We start from the raw sequence: 21,648 nt of genomic DNA on the forward strand, positions 1-21,648 counted from the left end.
CCCAAGACGCCTCCATTCTGGAGAGAGATGTCCAATACATATGATAACTAAAGAAAACATGTAATCCATTAGATAGTAGTAAAGCAGGAGGGGAGGAGGCTACTAAGAGTTACGGCGGAGTTGAAGTTTTAGATAGGATTCCTAGAGAAGGTGACTTTTCAGTCAGGATGTGAAGGAAGCAGTTGAACAAACAAAGCAGGGAGAGTGTGCAGGCATGTCGGAGGAAAGGGAGAAAGGCTCTCTGCCTGGAGCATGCTAAGTAAGCCGGGGTGGGGAGGACAACAGGAGACAAGGTCAGACATCGAACCTTGTAGTCACTCTAAAAACATGAAACATCGTCATCATTTACTCAGCCCCTATATCAAGTGTGTTTATATATATTAATTTAATCCTTATTAATTTATACCTGTTTTACAGATAAGGAAACTATTGACCAAAAGTAGCTCTAGACCCAGTACCTCATACAAGGGCACCTCACCCTCCTCCTAAGCCTTTATCTCTTGATTTCCACACTCCTCCATAGGACCTATGGGGATCCCCTCTGCTCGCTGTCTCTTAGGCCAGGGGAAATCCCTGCTTAAGAAGAGAACATTGTCAGGGAAGTCAGCAAGATGCTCTCCTCGCCCTTCTCACCATCCCTCATCAGTTGATCTAAGCAGGAGGCATCAAAATGTGGTGGGAGAGAAGAAACTGGAGTCAGGAAAACCTCGCCCTCGTTAGGAGGAAACTACCTGACAGGTCAAGGTCAGATTGCAGCTAAATTTAGCTGGAAATCATTGTGTTTATAAGCTAGTCAGCTACCTGCCTGTTCCAGCCTGCTCAGAGCTCAGGGTATGTCATTTTCACTTAAAAGAGCCTAAGTTCTTTCTCACGGTGTTATCATATTTCACCCACCTCCCCAAGATTTCAGACTTAAGTGTTCTGAATATTATTGCTGAACGAGGGTATAGTTTTCTAAGAGGCACATGAGTTCTTACTCCCTGTTACCAGGGATGGATGTGTCTGCTGACAAATTGCTGTCGTCCTCGCTGGCCACCACGTTGAAAGATTATGAATATGTAGGAACTGCCTGCATTTATAAAATGGCATTCCGTTTTCAAACGTCCTTTTTGTCCTCTCGCCCTCCTACCCAAAGAAGGATTTGCAGGCCTTCGCTTGGAAAGCACAATCGCTAATGCAGTCTGTGCTGACACCGGAGACTTCCTTGGTGGGGAGAGAGATTTTCAGCCTTTGCAGAGATCCGGGTCTTGCGCTGTTGCAGGTGGAGCCATTACTATGCTGTAATCACTCCTCTCAGACACTGTGTGGGAGATCCATGTATGGATATTATTCCTTGACCGCCTCCAAAAAACTTGAGTTCTTGAATCCTCAGGTACCTAAGAGGCGGCGAATGGTTGTCACTGATAAAGCATATTGTTGCTCATCTTGTTCTTTCTACAGAAAGCAAATTCTGCTTTCCTTATTTCTTGGAAACATCAATGGCAACAGCAAGATTCCTATATCCCTTCACTTGAAGAACTTACGTTGGATAAAAGCAAACACCTTTGTTCTCTTATAACTGACCCTTATATTTTAAGCTTAAAGTTTCATCATGATTTATATTTTAATCAGACAGAGCAATGTATTTCCTGAATTGAGCTGCCAGTAATTAAAACCTATAACTAAACATTTGAAAAGAGGGAAAGAACGCACACATATGCACTATAAAGCGTTGTTGAGAAATGCAAAAAAGGCTATTCTTTCAAAAATTAATGTAATTAGCAAAATTATAACAAAATTAACAAAATTCTGTGTGCAATTATCACAAATCAAATTCTACCTAGCCCCAATACTACTTTAACAGTTTTGTTTGTTTGTTTTAATTTAGGAAATGCTCCTTAATTGGGAAACAGTGAAGATCTTGGAATTGGCTTCTTACACATACAAAAGCCAAATGGAAAGTGGTCTTATGGGCCACTGGGTGTTACCTGTGTTCCAGAATATCATGGGTATTGGAACTTGAGAAATACGCCCCTCATTTGTAAATGCTGCTAAGCAAAGAAAGAACAATACCACGTCCATCTCCCTCCCTGGCCCTACGGGAGATCCCTTAGAGCAAGAACTTACCTTTTGATTTTTGTGACCTGGTGGAGAATATGACTTTTTTTTTTAATATTTATTTATTTTTGAGAGAGAGAGCATGAACAAGGGAGGGGCAGGGAGAGAGGGAGGCAGAGGATCTCAAGTGGGCTCTGTGTTAGCAGCAGACATCCCAATGCCGGGCTCGAATTCATGAACTGAGAGATCATGGCCTGAGCTGAAGTCAGATGGTTAACCGACTGAGCCACCCAGGCGCCCCAAGAAATGTGACTTTAAATAGAACTCAGCATTCATTGAGCACCTATTAAATGTTAAATTCTTTTAAAGCAGGGATTTTCAGTCTTGGCTCCATTGACATTTTGGGCCCCCAAATTCTTTGTTGGGGGAGGGGAATGTACTGTGCATTGTAGAATGTCTGATAGCATCTCTGGCTTCTACCCATGAGGTATCAGTAATACCAGTCTTGACAATCAAAAAAAACGTCCCCAGACACCCCAAATGTCTTTTGGGGGCTGAGTCAAAACCACCCCTTAAACGGAGTGAGGTAGAGACTTTAACGACATTTTTTTAGGATAAAACACATATGACCGTTTTATGCCAATACTTATACCCACACCCACACCCACACCCACACCCATACTTTTACCTATACCTATACCTATATCCACATTCATACCCACACCCATACCCATACCATCTATCTAGGCACACACATTCTTACAGAGTCCTTACAGAGGAGGTATTTGTTTGGAAGCGCTCATTGTAGACTTTTTTTTTCCCCCCATGAGAATCATTATAACTTCAGTAAATTGCTCACTAAATTTCATCTGTCGCCTGCGTTCCTGCTCAGATACAACTAAAGCCTATTGAAATTGATTTTTGTGTCGGCAACAGAGCAGGGATTCAGTAAGAACATGAAAGCTTCCCTTTCATTACTAGTCTTCTCTCCCCGCATTACTTTAGATTTGGTGGGCCCTAATTATATTCCAGTGCTTCTCCAGCTGACATTTCTTATGTTTTAATTAAAACTTCTGGGGGTTTGAGGACACTGTGGGAGAGAGTTTATTCATCAACAGCCCTGATAGTCAAGTGAGTCCCTATTTGTGTCCCTGCTGCCCGAGAATGATAGCTGGGGACACAGTGGTCCTTTCCCTTTGTTTTTTTCTCACCACACCGGTGCCGTTCTGTCCTTCCCCCATACCTCCAATTCCAGACCTGTTCTTGCTGCTGCCATAGACACTCTGTTATTAAGTAACCCAGACGGCACTGTGGGTAGACTGGCTTCCTATTGAAGCCATAAATTAGGTGAAATGAAATGTAGCACTGTCTTTTTTATCATCATCATTATTATTTATCTCTGCCTAGTTGCCTATGGTGCCTCGTGGTGCAAAGCCAACCCACCCACTCCTGACCACATGGTTGTAAATCTCCAAAAAGACAGGGCTGCTGTTGGGCTGTGATTGACAAACTGATGCAGGCCTGGGGAGAGAACATAGTAGATCTTCTTAGTCTGCAGCTGGGAAGTGGGATGGAGTGAGCAAAAGGGTCTGCCAGAGGTACTGAGGGGAAGACAGGGTCACCTCCTAAAGTAGTCTCTGAAGAGGGAACTGTTGATTCAAAAATCTGACAAAATGAGCTACTTTTCTCCAAGAAGAGGTGAATCTGTTCTGCCTCAGTTAGTATTCTCTCAGGAAAAGGGAACGCAGAGATAGAGGAACTTGAGCAGGGCAGTGTCTGGGCCTTGCTTCTCTCTTGTCATATCTTTCTCTCCCTGACCCCTTCCTAGGTGAGGTAAATTGTGAGATGGTGGAATGCAGAACTCTAATACCTGCTCACACCTCCAGGGCTCATTCCAGTGACCCAGAGAGTTGGTTAGCACTTGGAAAAGGGAACAAAAACAAAACCTTCTTGAGCAAGTGGCTTCTTCCTCCAGTTACCATACTGGGAGCCATTCTTACAGTTTCTTATTGCTTGAGACAAAAGCTATCTGCCACTCTGACGTAGACATTGCCTCAAATTCTGTCATACTTCTCCCAGGTTAAGCCATGATGGATCACTGGAGTCTCTCTGTTCACTGTGATTTGAGGCAGCTTACAAGGTCCACTAGGCCTAGAAATTTCACGTTTCCAGGTGTGATTTAACACCTACTCTTTGTCAGATGCTGTCCTAGACAACGACAGGACTGAGGACACATCAGGCCAAGTCCTTGCCTTTGAGGAGCTTTTGGCTCTAGAAGTATAGCAGCCATGTGCCTGGCAGACTGAATGTCCAAAGGCTTTGGGGACTAAGTGAGCTCAGAGGAGACAGGAGTTGACTCCAGTATCCTTCACACTGTCTACTCTAAGCTTTTAGGAGCTGTCCACTGTTGGCATGAACTCTTATAACCTGTGTCAAGAACAGCCCATCTTAAAAAAAAAAAAAAAAAAAAAAAGAACAGCCCATCTTTGTATCTTAAGGAGATTACTTACCTCTCTATTGTGCTGCACCCATGTATTTTAAAACGCCGTGCTCAGACTCTCAGATTTCAGAGTACTAAAATCTCACCCAATAGAAAAATCCCAGTAAAAAACAAAATAACCATTGAAAATCAACATAAAGTTTACTTTTACTCTTTAAAGAGTAATCTTTAAGAATATTTCATTAAGGACATTTTTTTCCATCAAGTATCTTAATGGAAACTACTTAAATTGAATATCTCTGGCTTTCTGGAAAAAAAAAATGCCACAGAGTCCTTATTTTCCTCCTTTTCCTGAAGTTGAGTATACACTTCATCCTGGACTGGTGTCCAGGAACCAGAGCTTTCAAATGCCATCTGTATACGCAGGGGCCACCCTGATTCAGGGAATAGGGAGGGCTTTTGTGCTGGGCAGGGAGGAGTAGAACATTGGGGAGGCTTAGGAGTTGGCTATATATACATATTCTTACCCCATCTTTCAAACCCTACATCTAGGAGGTTCAAAAATCCTCCCAGAAATTCATGTACACAAGCCATCAATGATTGTGGTACTTCTGTGGCATAAACTAGATGAGAGCCCATAAGGTCTTTGGTTTTGTGCTCCTTTTTTTGGATTGAGAGAAGAGGTTACTGGGAAGTGTGTTCCTGGCTTAAGGCCATGGCCAAGAGACTGGTTCTGCTACTTTTTTGAGCTCTCCTCACCCTGCAGCCTGTCTGCCTCGTCACTGCTGTCACTTCAGCTGTGCGTGCCTTTCCTGGGTACAGGCATTAGGCTCCCTGCCATGGAATCTGCATACATTAACTATTGTCTGCTAAAAATTGTGAATATTTGATTTTTTTTCCTTTTAATCATCCATTTTGATTTATAAACTGAGCCAAACTGTCAGCCCTGAAGACAGGACTCCTAGGTTCCAACAAAGAAAAATGAGAGTCTTTTCTTCCCCACCCTGTGTCTGTGAGCAAGCCTCATTCTCAGTTGGCCCAGCCCTGAACAGTCTTGAAAACAATCCATTTTCTGTCTCGCAGAGGTGCCAAACAGAGGAATTCACAGTGACTGGTGTTGAGATGGGGAGCTGTTGCTTGGGAACTGTCCTGTGTCAGTGCCTTGCTTCGTCTTTGCCACAAGTCTGGATGAAGTGATGGCTGGATCTCAGTTCGACAGATACGGAGAGCAGGATTTTTTTTATGCTACTGATGAATGGCACATACGGGCCAAGGAAAAATAAAGTCCTTATTTAACCTGGGGAAACCCTAGGAGCAGACACTGGTCCAAATATATCCTGTGACAGTTCATGTTCCTTGATTAGAAGGATCTTTGGAGTCTTTTCATGAAGTTGTTTTGTCTACTTCTTTCACTCAAGACATGGTGTACCAAAGAAAGGTAGCATTCTTGAAGATGTCCAGATAGGTCTCTTAACTATGCTTTAATCTTAACTGGGACTGGCAAATCAAGAGTACACCTTCACTCTCATCATTATAGCTCAGGGGGAAAGCTAAAGCCAATTCCTAGTCTCTGTGATCTGTGCAGAGGGCACGTTGATTGGCCTCTCTATCAAGTTTAAAGGAATTTCATCTACTAAATTCGTCTTCTCATGTCTTATTTATGAGTGAGATGATTGAGATTCTTGCTCACGGTCTCACCCCATCTGCTTGTACACTTTGTGCCTGGATAGAAATGGGGGAACGGGGCGCCAGGTGGCTCAGTCGGTTAAGCATCTGACTTTGGCTCAGGTCATGATCTCATGGTTTGTGAGTCTGAGCCCTGCGTCGATCTCTGTGCTAACAGCTCAGAGCCTGGAGCCTGTTTCAGATTCTGTGTGTCTCTCTCCCTCTGCTCCTCCCCGACTTGCATCTTGCCTCTCCCTCTTTCTCTCTCTCTCTCAAAAATAAATAAACATTAAAAAAAAAAAAAAAAAGGAAAGAAATGGCGAGAAGTGGAAGAAACTGATATGGACATATGGATGGTGCTGACCATGAACCTGACTACAACCCTCAGATCTCACTACTTGTCTCACTAGTAAGCACCTATTTGCTCTGAGTCCCTGCTGTGCCAAGCACTGTAGGAGGTGCAGGAGGTGCAGGGTAAATATGTATCCAAGCCATTCCCTGGCCTTGATGATTCGATTCTGAATATCTCTTGATTCCATCCACTTTTCACCCACTCCCTTACTTCCATCCCAGTCCAAGTTGCCATCCTCTCTCAACTGAATTAATTAGTAACTAACGTTATAAATGCTATATTTCCATCATCCTTTCTATTTCCTCTATTCTCTGTCCTGCCCCTAGAGCAATCTTCTCAAAATGCAAACTTGGTGACTTTACACCCTTGTTTCAGACCCTTCACTGGCTGTCCATTGGTCTTACGATAAAGGCAGAATTCCTCAAAGTAGCCTGTGAGCCCTTTCTTGGACTTGCTAGACACTTTCTCTCCACTCCAGCCATACTGGCCTATTTTTAGTTACTGAAATACTCTAGTAACCATAGCATAACAGGACCTTTGGACATATTCCCATTATCTGGATATATTTCCTAACACTCAACTTAGTTCATTTTGTTCATCCTTTAGGTCAGAGTTTTTGTAAAAAATGAAAAAAAACAAAACAAACAAACAAAAAACCAAAAAAAAAAAACAAAAAAACTTTCACCTCAGATCTGGTAAGAAATATTATACATTAATATCAAATAAGGAAGAAAGAAAGAGGAAAGGTAAAGGAAGAAAGGGAGGAAGGGGAGAGAGAGAGAGAGAAGGAAAGGAAACAAGGGAAAGGATAGGAAGAAAGGGAGAAAGAGTAAAGGAAGAATGGAAGAAGACAGGACGAAAGAAAGAAAGAAAGAAAGAAAGAAAGAAAGAAAGAAAGAAAGAGAAAGGAGCCTTTGATGGAGTTCCCTGGGAAACAAATTTTGAGGACAGAGATTATAGGAAGTATTTTGGGGAGTGTTCTCAGAATTAACACCTGTGGGAGAGTAAAGATAGTTTTGAGCAGAGGAAGAAGTTGAATGCACTTACAAGGCCCTAGGCAATCCCAAAAATCCCAAAAAGGAGCTTTGGAGTTGGGATGGCCCTTCAGAGTTGTTCCACCTTCACATAAGTGATGCAGGCTTTTATATTCCCACATCTACCAGTCACTGAACGCTTGCTACCTTCATTAATAGTCATCGAATGCTTATTCCCTCTAGTCAGGGAGTATGACCTTGGGTATAGCTGTTCTCTTTGGCTAAGGGCAGCTCCTGAAGAAGCAGAACACCTAGGTACTGAAGAAGGGATTTGTGTGGCACACCACAACATCTGTTATAGTCAATCCCTTGTGACGCTTGGACCTGCCTATTTTGTATACATTTGGAAACAGCTCCTCTAGTATTCTAGCTGGTCTCTTCTCTTTAACAAAGTTATAAGAAGCCCCCAACTACATCTTATCTAATGGTTGCAGCTTATGCTCATCATTTCCCTCCTCTACTATCCATTTCACTTCTCCTCTCCTTGGTTAGTACTTTTGCTGTCTATGTGGCTGACCTGTTCGGGTGACCTGATCCTCGTTCCTGAGAAATCTGAGGCATGCTTACCATGACTTTCTCAGGCTTGACTATGCCGTTGTCCCTTTACCAAAATTTTGGGTGGCATTAAAAATAAAAAAAACTTCTTCTCTTCTGCAGCCTGAGGATAGAAAAAGCTTAGGACCAGTCCCAGGAATGAATTATCAGGGTAGAAGAAAAGGTTGAATCCCCAACTTGAGTCTAATTGGGAAGGAATGAGACTCTGAAACTTGAAAAGGAGACATCCAATTTGATGTGCTTGAGAGCTTGAAATCTTCTATTTCCCTGACCCCTCTGAGCCTACAGCAGAGATGTCCCCATCTTATTTGAAGACAGTGCACAGGCCTCAGGATTTAAACCTCAACTCCCTGATGATTTTCACAGATTGCCTTCAGTTGATGGTTAATTGCCCTTGGCTTTTCTTTGTTTTTCTCTAGTACATCAATGGCTGTCAGCAAAAGCAGAAGCCATCTGATTCCATTCTTTTTTAATTACTGTTTCTTTTGGACCTCTCAAAAGTCTGAAATATTGGAATCACTAGTGAATTCTCTTGCACCTGTATCCTACTCTACTCCACTTCCCTACTAGCGAACATCCCAACAGTGACACTGCTGTAGCGTGCCAGGGGCTATCCGAGAGCCACTGATGGGGGTCTCCTGGCAGCTACTCTAAGAACCTGTTTCCTCAAGCCATTGCTGTCACCAGGTGTCTTAGGTAGAGTTCCTCTGGAAACAGACTCTGAGATGGAGATTTACATGCAGGAGTTTTACTGAGGAGTGGTCTTAGGGTCTATACCTATGAAGAAAATAGAATTGTGCAGAAGAAAGAAGAACTGCAGTGCAGTCTTACAAAGACCACAGCCATCGCTAGAGGCGTCAGGAGCTGAGATGGTCCTTCAGAATTGTCCCACTTTAAGGCAAGAGGGCTGGGACTTTTATACTCCTGTGTCAACCAATCATTGATTTGTCTGTCTTCAGGAGGGAGCATGACTTTGGCAGTGCTTTTGTAGCTGAGGGCACTTTCCAGAGATCGAACTGGCTGAGAGCTATCAGATGTTTTGGTCTTGAAGGAAAAGTCTGGGTGGTGCAGTATAGCATCAATGATAGATGATAGATAGATAGATAGATAGATAGATAGATAGATAGATGTAACCATGACATTTGATCCATGAAACAACGGCTGCCATTACTACATGTTCTACACTGATTTTTTTCCATTTGATTTGATTTATTTTCATGGTTCTTTGTGGGGTTTTATTTTTAAGTTAGCTCTATGCCCAACATGGGGCTTGAACTGACAACACTGAGATCAGCAGTCACATGCTGTAGTGACTGAGCCAGCCAGGTGCTCCAATTTTCATGGTTCTTATGATGCACATTTTGAAAATCATAGCATTGGCTATGATCAGTAGGGTTCATGTAAGATACTGTGGAAATGCAACAGTATAACACTCACTTGCAATTAGGAAAGTGAAGTCTTCCTCGATAAAGGGGAGATCTAATCTAAGCTAAACACAAGGAGCTAAAAACATTCTACCTGTAAGGGAGCCCTTGGACAGCAGGGAAGGAAAGAGTAGGTAGAGTGTCTGCATTTTCCACAAACCCAGTTTGCTCATGTGCTCTGCTGGAAACAGATGTGTTTCAGTGACCTAGAAATGAAAGTACTCTTTCTTCCAGGCTAGCCTCAGGCTACCAGCTCTAAAGCCATCTTGCTGTTCCTTAAAAAAATAACAGCAATAACAGAGCCAAGGCTTACATGACTATTTCAGACAAAACCATTGTTTTTCTTTTGCATTCATTTTAGGAAGGAGGTAAAGGGGTAGAGTACTATAATCCTTGAGTGATTTAGATTTCACTGCAGTGTTGAGTTATTTTGCAAAGAACAAGAACCAGCAGATAGGGTTTTTTTTTAACCTCAAGTGTGAGGAAAAAGAAAGGAAGAAGGGGAGAGAGTGTGTTTGTATGTGTGTCTGAGGATGGGGCGGGACCACACTCACCAGTTCTGAGTGACCCCACACCCTTTGCTTTCCTGGATATGAGGCCCATTCTTCCTCCTTTCTTGGGTACAGGCTTATTATGCTTGAGGACATGATTGGCAATAGGCTTGGATCCTACTTGAATACCAATTATGCCTTTCTAGAATTAGTCTGTTATTTTTGTTATTGTTGGTTATTTCAGGGAAAAAAAAAAACACTTCATTCTTTTATTAAAAATGACTCAGCAACTACAGTTAAATAAGATATTTTTTTTTCTAATTTTTGTGGAGAAAAAAATTTTAACCATTTGTCTCCCTTTCAGGTTTTTTTTTTCAGAATAAAAATTATTTTGTCTTTGGTTGAATATGTATTTTAGATCCAAATATAGATGGAGTCTATGTTTAGATTTTTTGTTTCTTTCATAAGTGAAAATAAATTAAAATTAGGGGTAATGTTAAATTTTCACTTTAAAATTCTCCTGTCATACAGCATGGAGCCTGGAGCCTGCTTCAGAGTCTGTGTCTCCCTCCCTCTCTGCCTGTCCCCCACTCGCACTCTCTCTCTCTGTCTCTCAAAAATAAATCAACATTAAAAAAATTATTTTTTTAATAAAGTAAAAAATAAAATAAAATTCTCCTGTCATGTTGCCTTGCACTCAAATAAAATTTTTTTTTCTTTTAAACCCTACCTGAAATAGAGATGAATGGTTCAATGTTTAACTCCAGTTAAGTAAAATATGAAAAGAAGATTTGTTTAAAATAATTTTTTTAATTTTAGTGATAATAATTTTTAATTCAAGAGGTGGATGGCAGAAGTGGGAAAGAGGAGAAAGTGCCCTGGCATTAGGTCCTCATTAATTGTAAGATATTGGCCTCATCTCAAAAAGGGCAGTGGATTAGGCACCTTAGGGTCTCTTCCTACTCAATTCATTTGTGACTTTATGAACACTTTATGTGCCTCTTCAAACACTGTCCTAACAATGACGGCGCCTCAAGTTTCTAGTGATCTTTAGGTCAGCTGACTCCTGGCTATTCCCTCAAAGTCAGCCTTAATCTGGATCCTAATTGAGGTTGACATTCTCCAGTGATGTAAAAGGCACCTCGTGCCAGGGGGCCTCCTTTGTGGCCCTCCTCTATCAAAGGTTGACAGCTCAGCAGCCTTCCTATTCCAGAGTGCGGGGGATGCCTTTGCCCGGGACTGAGCTGAGGCTGCTAATTGTTCCATCTCCAGGATCTCATTTAAGCCCAAACTGCCATCCCGGGGTGTATTATTCAGTCATCTGTCAGAGCCATCGAGAACTATTCTTCAGCTTAGAAGTGAAATTTAAAATGGGAGAGAAGTAGGTTAATTTTTTTTTTCTCAGTGTTGCCTTTAATGACATTAGAGCAGTTACTAAAATAAAAACAAATACCAAACAACAACATACTCTACATTCAAAAAAGTAGCAGATATTTATTTATTTCAGACCAAGAACTGCCCAGTGCCTTGTGTTTGAAATATGAAATGGATTGCTTGTATTATGTCTGCTCCCTGACCTTGGGCCTGGACCAAGAGCTAGACCTGCTTGGCTCCCAAGCTGCTGGTGGAAAGAACTAGGTGTTGACGTGTCTTTGTTACAAATTATTAATTCCAAGAGGATCCCCTGTTTCTTAAGGAATTAAACATCAAGTGCACTGTTTCTCAAACTGTGTATTGACAGAGGTGCTTCAGGCTCCCACAGAGAAAGAGAAAGAGGTGGCTGTCAGAGCAAACCAGAGTTTGCTGGTCAAGCCTCTTCTTGAACCAGGAGGATTCTATATAAGATTGGGGGGAGGGGTCCTAGGCAGGGGTCTCCTATAAATGAAGCCAGAGAAAAAGGAAGGGAGAGTAGGAAGGAAAAACAGAGGGACAGGTTCTTTGGGCCCAGTGCAATAACAGAAACATGAACATGTTCATTGGTAGCACAGAGGTGAGTGATTGACAGTGAGGTTTCAGAGAAGGTGGTACTTAAGTTGAATCTGACAAGAGTGAATAAGTTTACTAGGGATTCAGGAGGTGAGGGTGTCTTAGGCCAAGGAAACACATCATCAGAGAGGCAAGAAACAATATAGTACATTTAGAGAACACAAATAGTTTAGTCTCAAGGACCACGGAATAAGAGCAGATGGGAGCCTACCAAGGTGGTATGGCAGATAGAGGCCCAGTTCATAGGAGGCCCTGCAATCCATATGCAGGTGGTTTTGCCCTTATCTGGCTGTATGGAGCCATTAAAAGAATTTCAAGGTGGGGACGCTTGGGTGGCTCAGTCAGTTAAGTGTCTGGCTTTTGGTTTTGGCTGAAGTCATGATCTCACAATTCATGGGTTCAAGCCCTGCATCGGGCTCCGTGCTGATAATGTGGAGTCTGCTTGGGATTCTCTCTCTCACTCTGTCTCTGCCCCTCCCCACTCACTCTATTTCTCTCTCTCAAAAAAAAAATAATAATAATTTCAAGGTGAATCAGCTCTAGGATACCATTGTTTTTGAGAAGTCAAAAGTTATGCATGGATTTTTGACTCCACAGGGGTCAGTGTCCCAACCCTCACACTGTTCGGGAGTGAACTGTATTCCCAAAGAAAAGCTGTTGATTCCTTTGCTATGGTCAACATTACAGCACCATAGACTCTTACTGGGACCTGGACAATTCCAGAGGCCGTTTAGTGTTTATCAACAGAGGGCGCTGTCCCTCTGCTACTTCTCCCTTGTGTGAGATTAACTCTCTTCCTGAAGTTAATATTCCTGATCTCTGGACACTGAATTGCAGTAGCACTACACTACTCACTCAGTCATTGCCAAAACTATTTCCAAATGCTCTTTGCAGTGGAAAGGGGTGGTGGTAACAATAATACTTGCTCCCCTCGCTTTCAGCCACTGAGCCCTTTTTCCCCACATTTTGCAGAGGAGGGAACCAGGGCTCAGATGGGTTACATCACTTGTCTCGGATGAACCTACTGGTCATGAGCAGAACCTGGACAGGACTCAGGCCTCTGGAGCTTCAGTTCAGGGCTCTGAGAGGTGACACTCCCGGCTCCTCCCTTACTGTCTTGAAGGTCGAAATAAGTAGGAGGGGCTGTGCCGTGTCCATATTGAATTACCAACTTGATGCCTCCTTCTTTTAGCTCTTTCCTGACTAAGGAGGAAAGGGAGCAGGATAGGAGGCCGGAAGGTGAAGGAAGTGCTACTAGAGTCAGAGAAAATAGATGCAAAAAGCTGAGAAAGATGAGACGCAAAGGGGCAGACAGCACTAAGCCTCTCCCCTCTTCCCAACTCCAAGCGCCCATCACCTGCTGTTTTCATCCATAAACACACCACTTCATCTGTGGGGTGAGCACCCACCATTCCAGGTACTGGAAACACAACGATGAGACATGACCCAGGCCTTCGTGAGTCACGTGGCCTAGAAGGAAAGACGACATTTAACATGAAGCACAAGACAGGGTCACAAACAATCATAGGCAGCATCTGCTGACAGCTGATCTGTGCCAGGCATTGTCAAACACTTTATATACATAATCACATTTAATTTTCACGGCCATCCCAGGAGTCAGGTACCGTTATCTCCATTTTTCAGATGAAGAAACTGAAGCCAAGACGGTTAAGAGACTCGCCTAAGGTTATGCAGCTGGGATTTGAATCCAACTGATCTTGGAAGCAGCATCACACTCCCGGGGAGCAGTCATAGTTGAAATGTATTTTAGAAGACATATATGAAATGCATTTAGAAGTTAGACGTATTGGTCATCCCTGCTACTGTGTGAGAGTGGGAGGTAGACTTCACGTTTCTCAAGGAGCAAGTGAAGAGAAATCTTCTGTTCTGGTGTTGGCCCCTCACCACACCCTATTCTTTTCTGATTCTGTGTGGTTGACACTTCATTGTGGTTCCAAAGACCCAAGTTGCCCGTTTTCGGGGAAATAGTTGCTTCTGTTCAATGCTGTCCCTTTGATCACAAATTTAGATTTATTGCTATCTGTTTTATTCTAGCCTCACTTTTAAGATAGAGATAAACTTACAGTCTCAAGTAATAGCAGAGTCATATCCAGTTGAGACTATTAATACAAGATATTTTCATAATCAAGGAAACTAAAGTTTCTTCACCTACTGAGTATTTTCTGACAGAGGAGATACTTGTGTCTCCACACCCAGACCTAGCTCCCCTTCCTCTCACACTAGCCCTTACCTTGGAGAGAAGATAAAAACAAGTTATTGAATATTGCCTTTTTTTGGTTAACTTGACAACCATTATGAAAACAAACCCAAAAAACCAAAATGATGGAGATGTTTTACAAAGTAAATGCTAAATAGAAATTGATCCTTAAAGCATTTAAGATTTGTGTGTGTGTGTGTGTGTGTGTGTGTGTGTGTGTGTGTGTATCTGTCTGTCCATCTCTGCCTGTCTGTCTTCCCTATCGGTGTTCTGTAACAGTGATCTAGATAATTGTTCTCTATAGTTGGAACTGAATGCAGACATTGCTTATCAGAACTAAAGCCTTCTATTATTACTTTTTTTTCTTTACAGGGTCGTCATGTTAAAACGGGCCAGCTTGCAGCCATTAAGGTTATGGATGTCACAGGGGTAATGTATCTTTATTTTGCCATCGCAGTAGCTATATAGTTATGATAGAGAAATTAGTGAAAAAATCATTTTTCAGAAATAGAATCTTCTTAAACATCTAAGATATTTCCCCACTGAGCTTAACATAGAGCAGTAAGAGTATTCAACATCTGACTGAGAAGACCAGGGATAAACCATTCTAATTAAATTAGAAACCTACACACTGCCTTATGTAGAGCGAATAATGTGTTTCAAAAATTTACATAAACACAACCAAGGATATTTGCATATGAAGACAGAACACGGATTTGAAGGCATTAAAAGAATAATACAGAGATTACACAGAAGAGATGGGTCTTAACAGTTTTCCCAAAGGTCCATCTAACGCTGGAGTAGATAAGAGTTTGGGTAGCTCTAAAATCCTAGTAGGATATTTAACATAAACATTTCCCTCCTCGAAATTATTGACCAAATAACCAAAAATTCTTGTTATTATGGAGCAACACTGAAACAAAATTTCTGCCTGGATGATCAAAAGGAATAGACTTTATTTTAAATACAATCTTATGCTTTCAATCTTTTTGCTGCGGCTATTTAAAATATTTTAATGCCTTTTTGAGAGTACAGAGCAAAAATCAGACTTGAAAACACACACCGGACATCAAAAATATGTTAATAATTTTCTATTGTTCTGGGGATTTTTCTAAGATGTCTGCTTGTTGTACATAAAAGCTAAAAGACCAAAGTCTTCCATTTGGCCCAGAAGTGGTTTATTTGATGTAAATAGACACAGAATGAATGAACCACATGAAGATACCAAGAACCAACATACAAATTTTAAAAAGGCACACAATATATCTGTTTGTCAGACAGACTTCAATCTATATATATCTTTTCTGGCCTAGTTTGTTACCTTTGATAAGTATACATTATATGATACACTGTCTACCGTAATACTAATTTCACTAATGTTCATTTATACCACACTTCGAACTGCCTTCCTTTCCTTACTTATTAATGATCTGAATTCATCTTTAAATTATAGATATCTTTCAGTGGCAAAGAATCGTTCCCATGTTTATTGGCACTTTGATAAAATACTACTCCCTTTTATTTGTCCTTTCATTTATTTATTTTATTTTTTCAAATACATTATTCAAATTTCAGAGGTTGCAAACCAGTTCAGATACTTAATCCCTATTAGTTTATTAGTTCACCTGGCCTTTACTGAATAAGAAACTGCATGTAGACTATATGTATTAGGTTTAGATTCTGCCACTTGAAACAGAAAACTCAAAATAACAAAGGCTGGAGCACAATGCAAGTGTCTTGCTCTCTCATGTTAAAGGAGTCTGGAATCTATAGCCCAGGGATATATGGCAACAGTGTGACCAAGTGTCTTCCACCCTAAAGGTCACTTCCATGGTTCAAGGTGGTTGTCAGATTTCAATTGATCACATTCTTTGGCGGCAAGAAAAGAAGAGTGAGTGGGTGGGAGCAGAAGGGTACAGAAAAGAGCTCCTTCCACTAAAATCTTGTCTACTTGTATACAACATTTCTAGTTAACTTCTGCTTTCATTGGGTGTACCTAGCTGCAAGGGAAACTGGGAAATGTAGTTTTTTATTCTCCCAATATGTGCAGTTAAAAATCTGGGTTCTGTTAGGCAGGCAGGAAGGGAGAATGGATACTGGTGTGGTCAGTTAGCAAATCTGACACAAAAGTCAAGATCAGGTACTATCAGTATCTACACAGAAACCCATTATAAGTTTGTAAACCCTTTGCAAAGTTTTTACCACAAAACAAGTCAATTTGTTTTGCAATTCTGCTGAAGTCATACTACTGTATTTTCCCTGGATTGAATAGGATCTTCACATAATGTGATGCACTTGGCAGTTTAACAATTGCTGGTTGTGGGTGGGGTCCAAGACATTCATGCTGCAAAGTTCTGTTGTGTGGCTCTGTGGAACCGACAGTTGATTTCCACTGACATCATTAATCTCAGCGCACAAAGCTGTATGTTGATGCGCAAAGTATGACTTGAGAGCACTGGATATTACTTTTCTAGTTTCTGGTTCTATTTTTGAGACTGCAAGTTGCTTGAAGAACCACTGACTATTGTTAGACCACCTTGCTTTGGAATCAACACAGCTTTTTATCCCAGCGTATGTATTCTCAGTTTAAGGAGTGTCAGTTAGCCCTTTTAAACTGGGTTCCACAAGATAGCGAAGCTCAACAGAAAATAACTTGGGAGTCTCTTTTCTCAATTCTCTGGAGGATGATACAGAGCTAAGGCTGTTGCCAGCACATAGGGAGTCGATCCGTTGCATACAATGTATGCTTTATGTTATTTAGGCTTAATTTTCTAAGGGAACCCTTGTTGAAAAGGCTGAGTAGTTTCCCTGATTCAGGCACATCATTGACTATTTTGTAACCATTGATGCTTTATCAAAGATAAATATGGATAGCACATCAGGAGATAGTTTTCTTATTTCCCTCGGTGTCTGATACAGCATCAAATGACTTTTGTATCACCCCCTTACACACTACAGTCAGTGTGTGATTTCCTTTGTGGAATTTGTGTGGTATCCTCAGAAAACAATCTATTTCATTTTGCCATGTTGTCTTTTGTGTATTATGGAATGCTGCAAACGCTTCTTACCAATTATTATAATTGCGCTCATTATAGCTGCTCTGTTAAAAATGGAGATGAATTCTCAAAGGTCGTCTTTGTTAATTGTCTGCAGTGATCTACTGCAAAGTTACTATAGTTTATTGTAATGAAATTGATAAAACCATAAGCTTGAAATCAATTTTTAAATTATTGTTTTTATTCTACACCACTTTCTTTCTTTCTTTTTTTTTTTAAATAGAAAATAGCCACAAAAAGAACTGGATATAATGCTTCTGCTCTTCTGGTTTTAATGCCGAGACACTTCCAAAATTGCCAGTATTTGCTTCAGAATTAGTACTTCGACTCAGACTCAGTCTTTGAAGTTGTTTTAGTTCCTGAAATAATTATGAGAATTTCTTCATTTCGCAGCTTTCTGGGGATTCCTTCCCAGCTGGGTTTGTGTACTCTAGATTTGCCTACAATATCTAAACAACATTTCTCAAAGTGGACCACTAGCTTCAGTGAACTGTCAGCCCTCTGGTGGTCTTCATGAGAAAGGGTCCTGGGGGACCCTCAGAACCTGCCTTTTCTACAAGCTCCTCAAGGAACTCCAGATTCGTGAAAGTCAGAGGGGCACTTCTCTAGGCTTTTAGATTTGCTGCTTTCTGGCCACCATATGTGAAGAGACTGTGGTTCTTTGATCACCCTGTAAATGATTCTCATTTTCATTTGGAGAAAAATTCCTGGTGTAAACCAGTCCCTTTACAATGATACCTTGAAGCCCACACAGGACTTAAGGAGATAATAACTTAATGCCATAGGCTTTCACCTTTACAATGACTGGTTCTGATCCTATTGCTCAGGACACTGTGGGGTGTAGTACCAAAGCCCCCCTCAAACCAAATGAAGCTAAAAATGGAAATTATTGGAAGTCACATAGTGTGATTAGGAATGTTGGCTCTCTCTCTCTTTGTGCTCTGCTTTTCTCCCACCAACAGGTCCAGGCTCATGTTCTAATTACTTCATTATTGTTAGTCCCAGCAGAGTGCCAGTCTGAATATCAGTGAGTGGTGCAGCTTGGGTCACGTCCCCATTCCTGAGCCAACCCTTGTTTCCTTCTTCCATATCTGGATTGGGTGCCTGGCCCTGGAAGCTACAGGGACTAAGGGCTGGATGATTCATGAAAGGACGATTCACGAAAGAAAAACACGCGAGATATTTGAGGAAAGGGTGGGAAGGATGCTGAGTAGGTAAAACCGGGAGAATTGCACCACTGTGCTATCAAATACCATTGCAGTGGATGTGCTTAAAACTGATCTGGTTCTCAAGTGCCTCTCTAAGTGCCTTTGTTATGTTGCAGCCAGAAATAATAATAATGGTAACTAACACTGCGGGAGTGATTATTACGAGCCAGACTCTTTCAAGCACCTTCTATATTCTGATTATTTAATCCTTTCAGTAACCTGCAAAACAACTTCCATTAGCAGCACCATTACAGAGGTGAGAAGACTGGGCTTATTAAGTGTCTGGCTCAATGTAATGTGTACATGGTGGTGTGACTATTTCAGCCTGAGCGATTTAACTGTATCTTTGAAATCCATCATCTCAACCACATTGCTATAGGTCTCCAATTAACAAAGAAGGGCATTTAGTGTTTAATTTACTGTGTGTTTTTTTCCCATTAATATATTCAATAAACATTTACTGAAAACTGAGTTTCTGACGGGCACTGGAAATTCAAAGATGAAAAAGTGCTCCTTTGCCTGCAGGGGAACTCACAATTATACAACCTCGCCCCAAATATTTATAAGTGAAACGAATCCATTTTATAATAAAGTTATAAAATTCATGAACCAAGCTACTTATAAAGTTTGATATTGACAGTGAGGTAGAGTAATTAAGCCCAGGAAGGACAATCAGACAGATATTCCTGGCCAAGGAGACAGCCTGTGCCAAGGCATGGAGGCTGAAATAGCATTGAAGTATATTCTGGAAACTATTACATGATTTAGTTTCAAAAGGGCTGAGGAGAGAGTGATACAAGATCCTTGTGGACAAGGTAGGGCCAGGTCATGAAGGAAGTAAATAACATGACAGGATTTTACATAGTTTTCAAACTTTCTGTTTTCCCAATAGAACATTTTGATCACATCCTCTTAGGCAGAAATCCAATATATAAAAGAAATATAAACTTTTTTTTTTTAAACCAGGGATGGGATGCTATACGTCCTGGTCCTTTCCCCCAAACCAGTGCAAGAGCCAATGTGGGAGCCAGAAGTTGAACAGTAAATTAATATGATGGGATTGTCTACTAGGAGGATCCATTTTAAACCCTGTTTGACTGAGTTCCTATTTCAGTCCTGCTTACTGAATTCCTGTGGCTGAAGCTTATGACCAGCCTCCATCCTTCTTTGAAGGGTAAGGAAGTGGTCTCCCTGGAGCCTCTGGTAGAGGGCTTTGCCCATAGTTAATGTTGGCTGAAACTGGACCAAAAAAAAAAAATCTTTTCATCCGGATTGTTTTGAAGAGTCAGGGCACATACTGCTACAAGCACGTTTCGTTCCTCTCTCCCAAAGAGAGACTGTTCAGGGGAGCGATTGGTAGCACAGGACATAACATTATTAATAATAGTAATAACAACAACATCCATGGTCAAAATAAAAATGGCTGAGTACTTATCATATGCCAAGCACTGTTTTACTTAGTACAACATATATTAGTCTGTTTAATCCTTGAAACAACTCCCATTAGCGGACACTGCTACTGTGTTCATTTTACAAATGAGTAATTAAAAACACGAAGAGCCTAAGTAACTTGTCCAAGCCCCATAAATAGTAAATGGCAGAGTTGGAATTCAAAGTCAGCCAGTTAGGGTGTGTCCACTCTCCCCACAGCCCTGTTTTAGGAATGAAAGATGAGGGAGTATCCATGGAGCATGGCCTGCAGACTCAGGTAGAGCTGAGATCACCTACTACCTCCTTACTGACAATGAACTTGGGGGGGGGGGGAAGGGGCAGAGATGGAGGGAGAGAGAGAATCCCAAGCAGGCTCTGTGCTCTCGGCATAGAACTTGATGTGAGGCTTGAACTCACAAACCATGAGATCATGACCTGAGCCAAAATCAAGAGTTGGACACTTAACCGAGCCACCCAGGCACCCCATGAGTCTCATTTTTCTTATGTGTTGGCTGGAAATACAGACATCACAAATTTATACTGAGGCTAAAATGATATAATATCTGGTGCTTGGCACATAACAGGTCCTCAATAAATGATCTTAATTATTAGTCCTGGTAAGATACGGTGAGTTCCTGAATGGGGCAGTCGATAGGAATGGAAAGAAGAGTTTAGAGCATGCATTGAACTTCTGTCATTAGTAGATGATAGTGTGGAGATGGCAGCCTATGCTGTGAACTGTGCACCATCCCTGGGTTAGTCTCTTGTTGATGTGTGTAAATGGTTTGAATCAGCCCTGTCTTCATCACCTCAATTACAGAGTTATTAGTCTTACCCTGAACAATGTCTCACCCCAAGCATGTACCAAATGACCTACTATAGAGCAGGATCTAGGAGAGAATGTATATAGCTAGATTCTAGAAGCCGAAGACTGAAACCATAATTATTCATTCATTTAAGAATGAAAGGGTGTGCTATGTTCTGGACTGATAGCAGTGAGTAGAACAGACACAGGCTCTGTCTTCTGGAATCTTATGTTCCAACATGTATAAAAGACATGAAAAATAGCTGAACAATTACTTAATCACAGTTTTGATTAGCTTCTAAGGACTGTACAGAGGGTATTAAGAGAGAATTTAAGAGGAAATGAATCTATCCAGGTGGCTAGTATGTTTCCTGATAAAGTGACAGGTAACTGAGATCCGAGGATGAGTAGATCTCGGTTTTGTGTTACTAGGGCTGGGAGAAGGGCATTCTCAGCTCTCGGAGTCTCACTCTCAGGTGGGTTCAACAAAGCCTAGGAATCCCCAGCCCACAATCTTCTGCTTCAGAGACCCCTCTGGACACCTCTTTGGGACTTCTCCTTTGGGGCTTTTCAGGTAGGCATCTTTAGCAGACAGATCGTCTGATAAAGCACATGATGAGAACTTTTAACAAACAAAAGATAAACATGTTATTTTTGTGTCCATAATACCTTTTACCTTGGAGGCTATATTTAGTGCATCAGTTCTGTATGGTATACAGCATTTGGAACTTAGAAAGCTTCTAGAGCTCTAAAAATGAACAAGCTGAGCTGCCCACTGCCTGCACATTTCAGCATCACCCCCTGTCTTGCCTACAGACTATCCCCCTTTTGGTGGCTTATGTCTGTCCAGGTCTCTGCACACGTGCATGCACACTGGGTGTGTAGACTTGTCATATATGTATGCACGCATGTCAGACAGATTCCTTAAGAGCAAAGAATGGCCCTG

General features: G+C 41.4%; 1 protein-coding gene across 3 annotated transcripts in view; it reads left to right on the top strand.

Annotated features, from left to right (window-relative positions):
• TNIK (TRAF2 and NCK interacting kinase) overlaps nt 1–21,648 on the top strand; it is a 393,469-nt gene that overhangs the window by 216,586 nt on the left and 155,235 nt on the right. For all 3 annotated transcript variants that reach the window (XM_049628573.1, XM_049628571.1, XM_049628572.1), the window contains exon 3: nt 14,575–14,631. In XM_049628573.1, the coding sequence (XP_049484530.1) occupies nt 14,575–14,631 (57 nt within the window). The remainder of the gene's footprint in view (nt 1–14,574; nt 14,632–21,648) is intronic.

This window comes from Panthera uncia, chromosome C2 (genome assembly GCF_023721935.1).
Source record: "Panthera uncia isolate 11264 chromosome C2, Puncia_PCG_1.0, whole genome shotgun sequence".
NCBI classification, from domain to species: domain Eukaryota; kingdom Metazoa; phylum Chordata; class Mammalia; order Carnivora; family Felidae; genus Panthera; species Panthera uncia.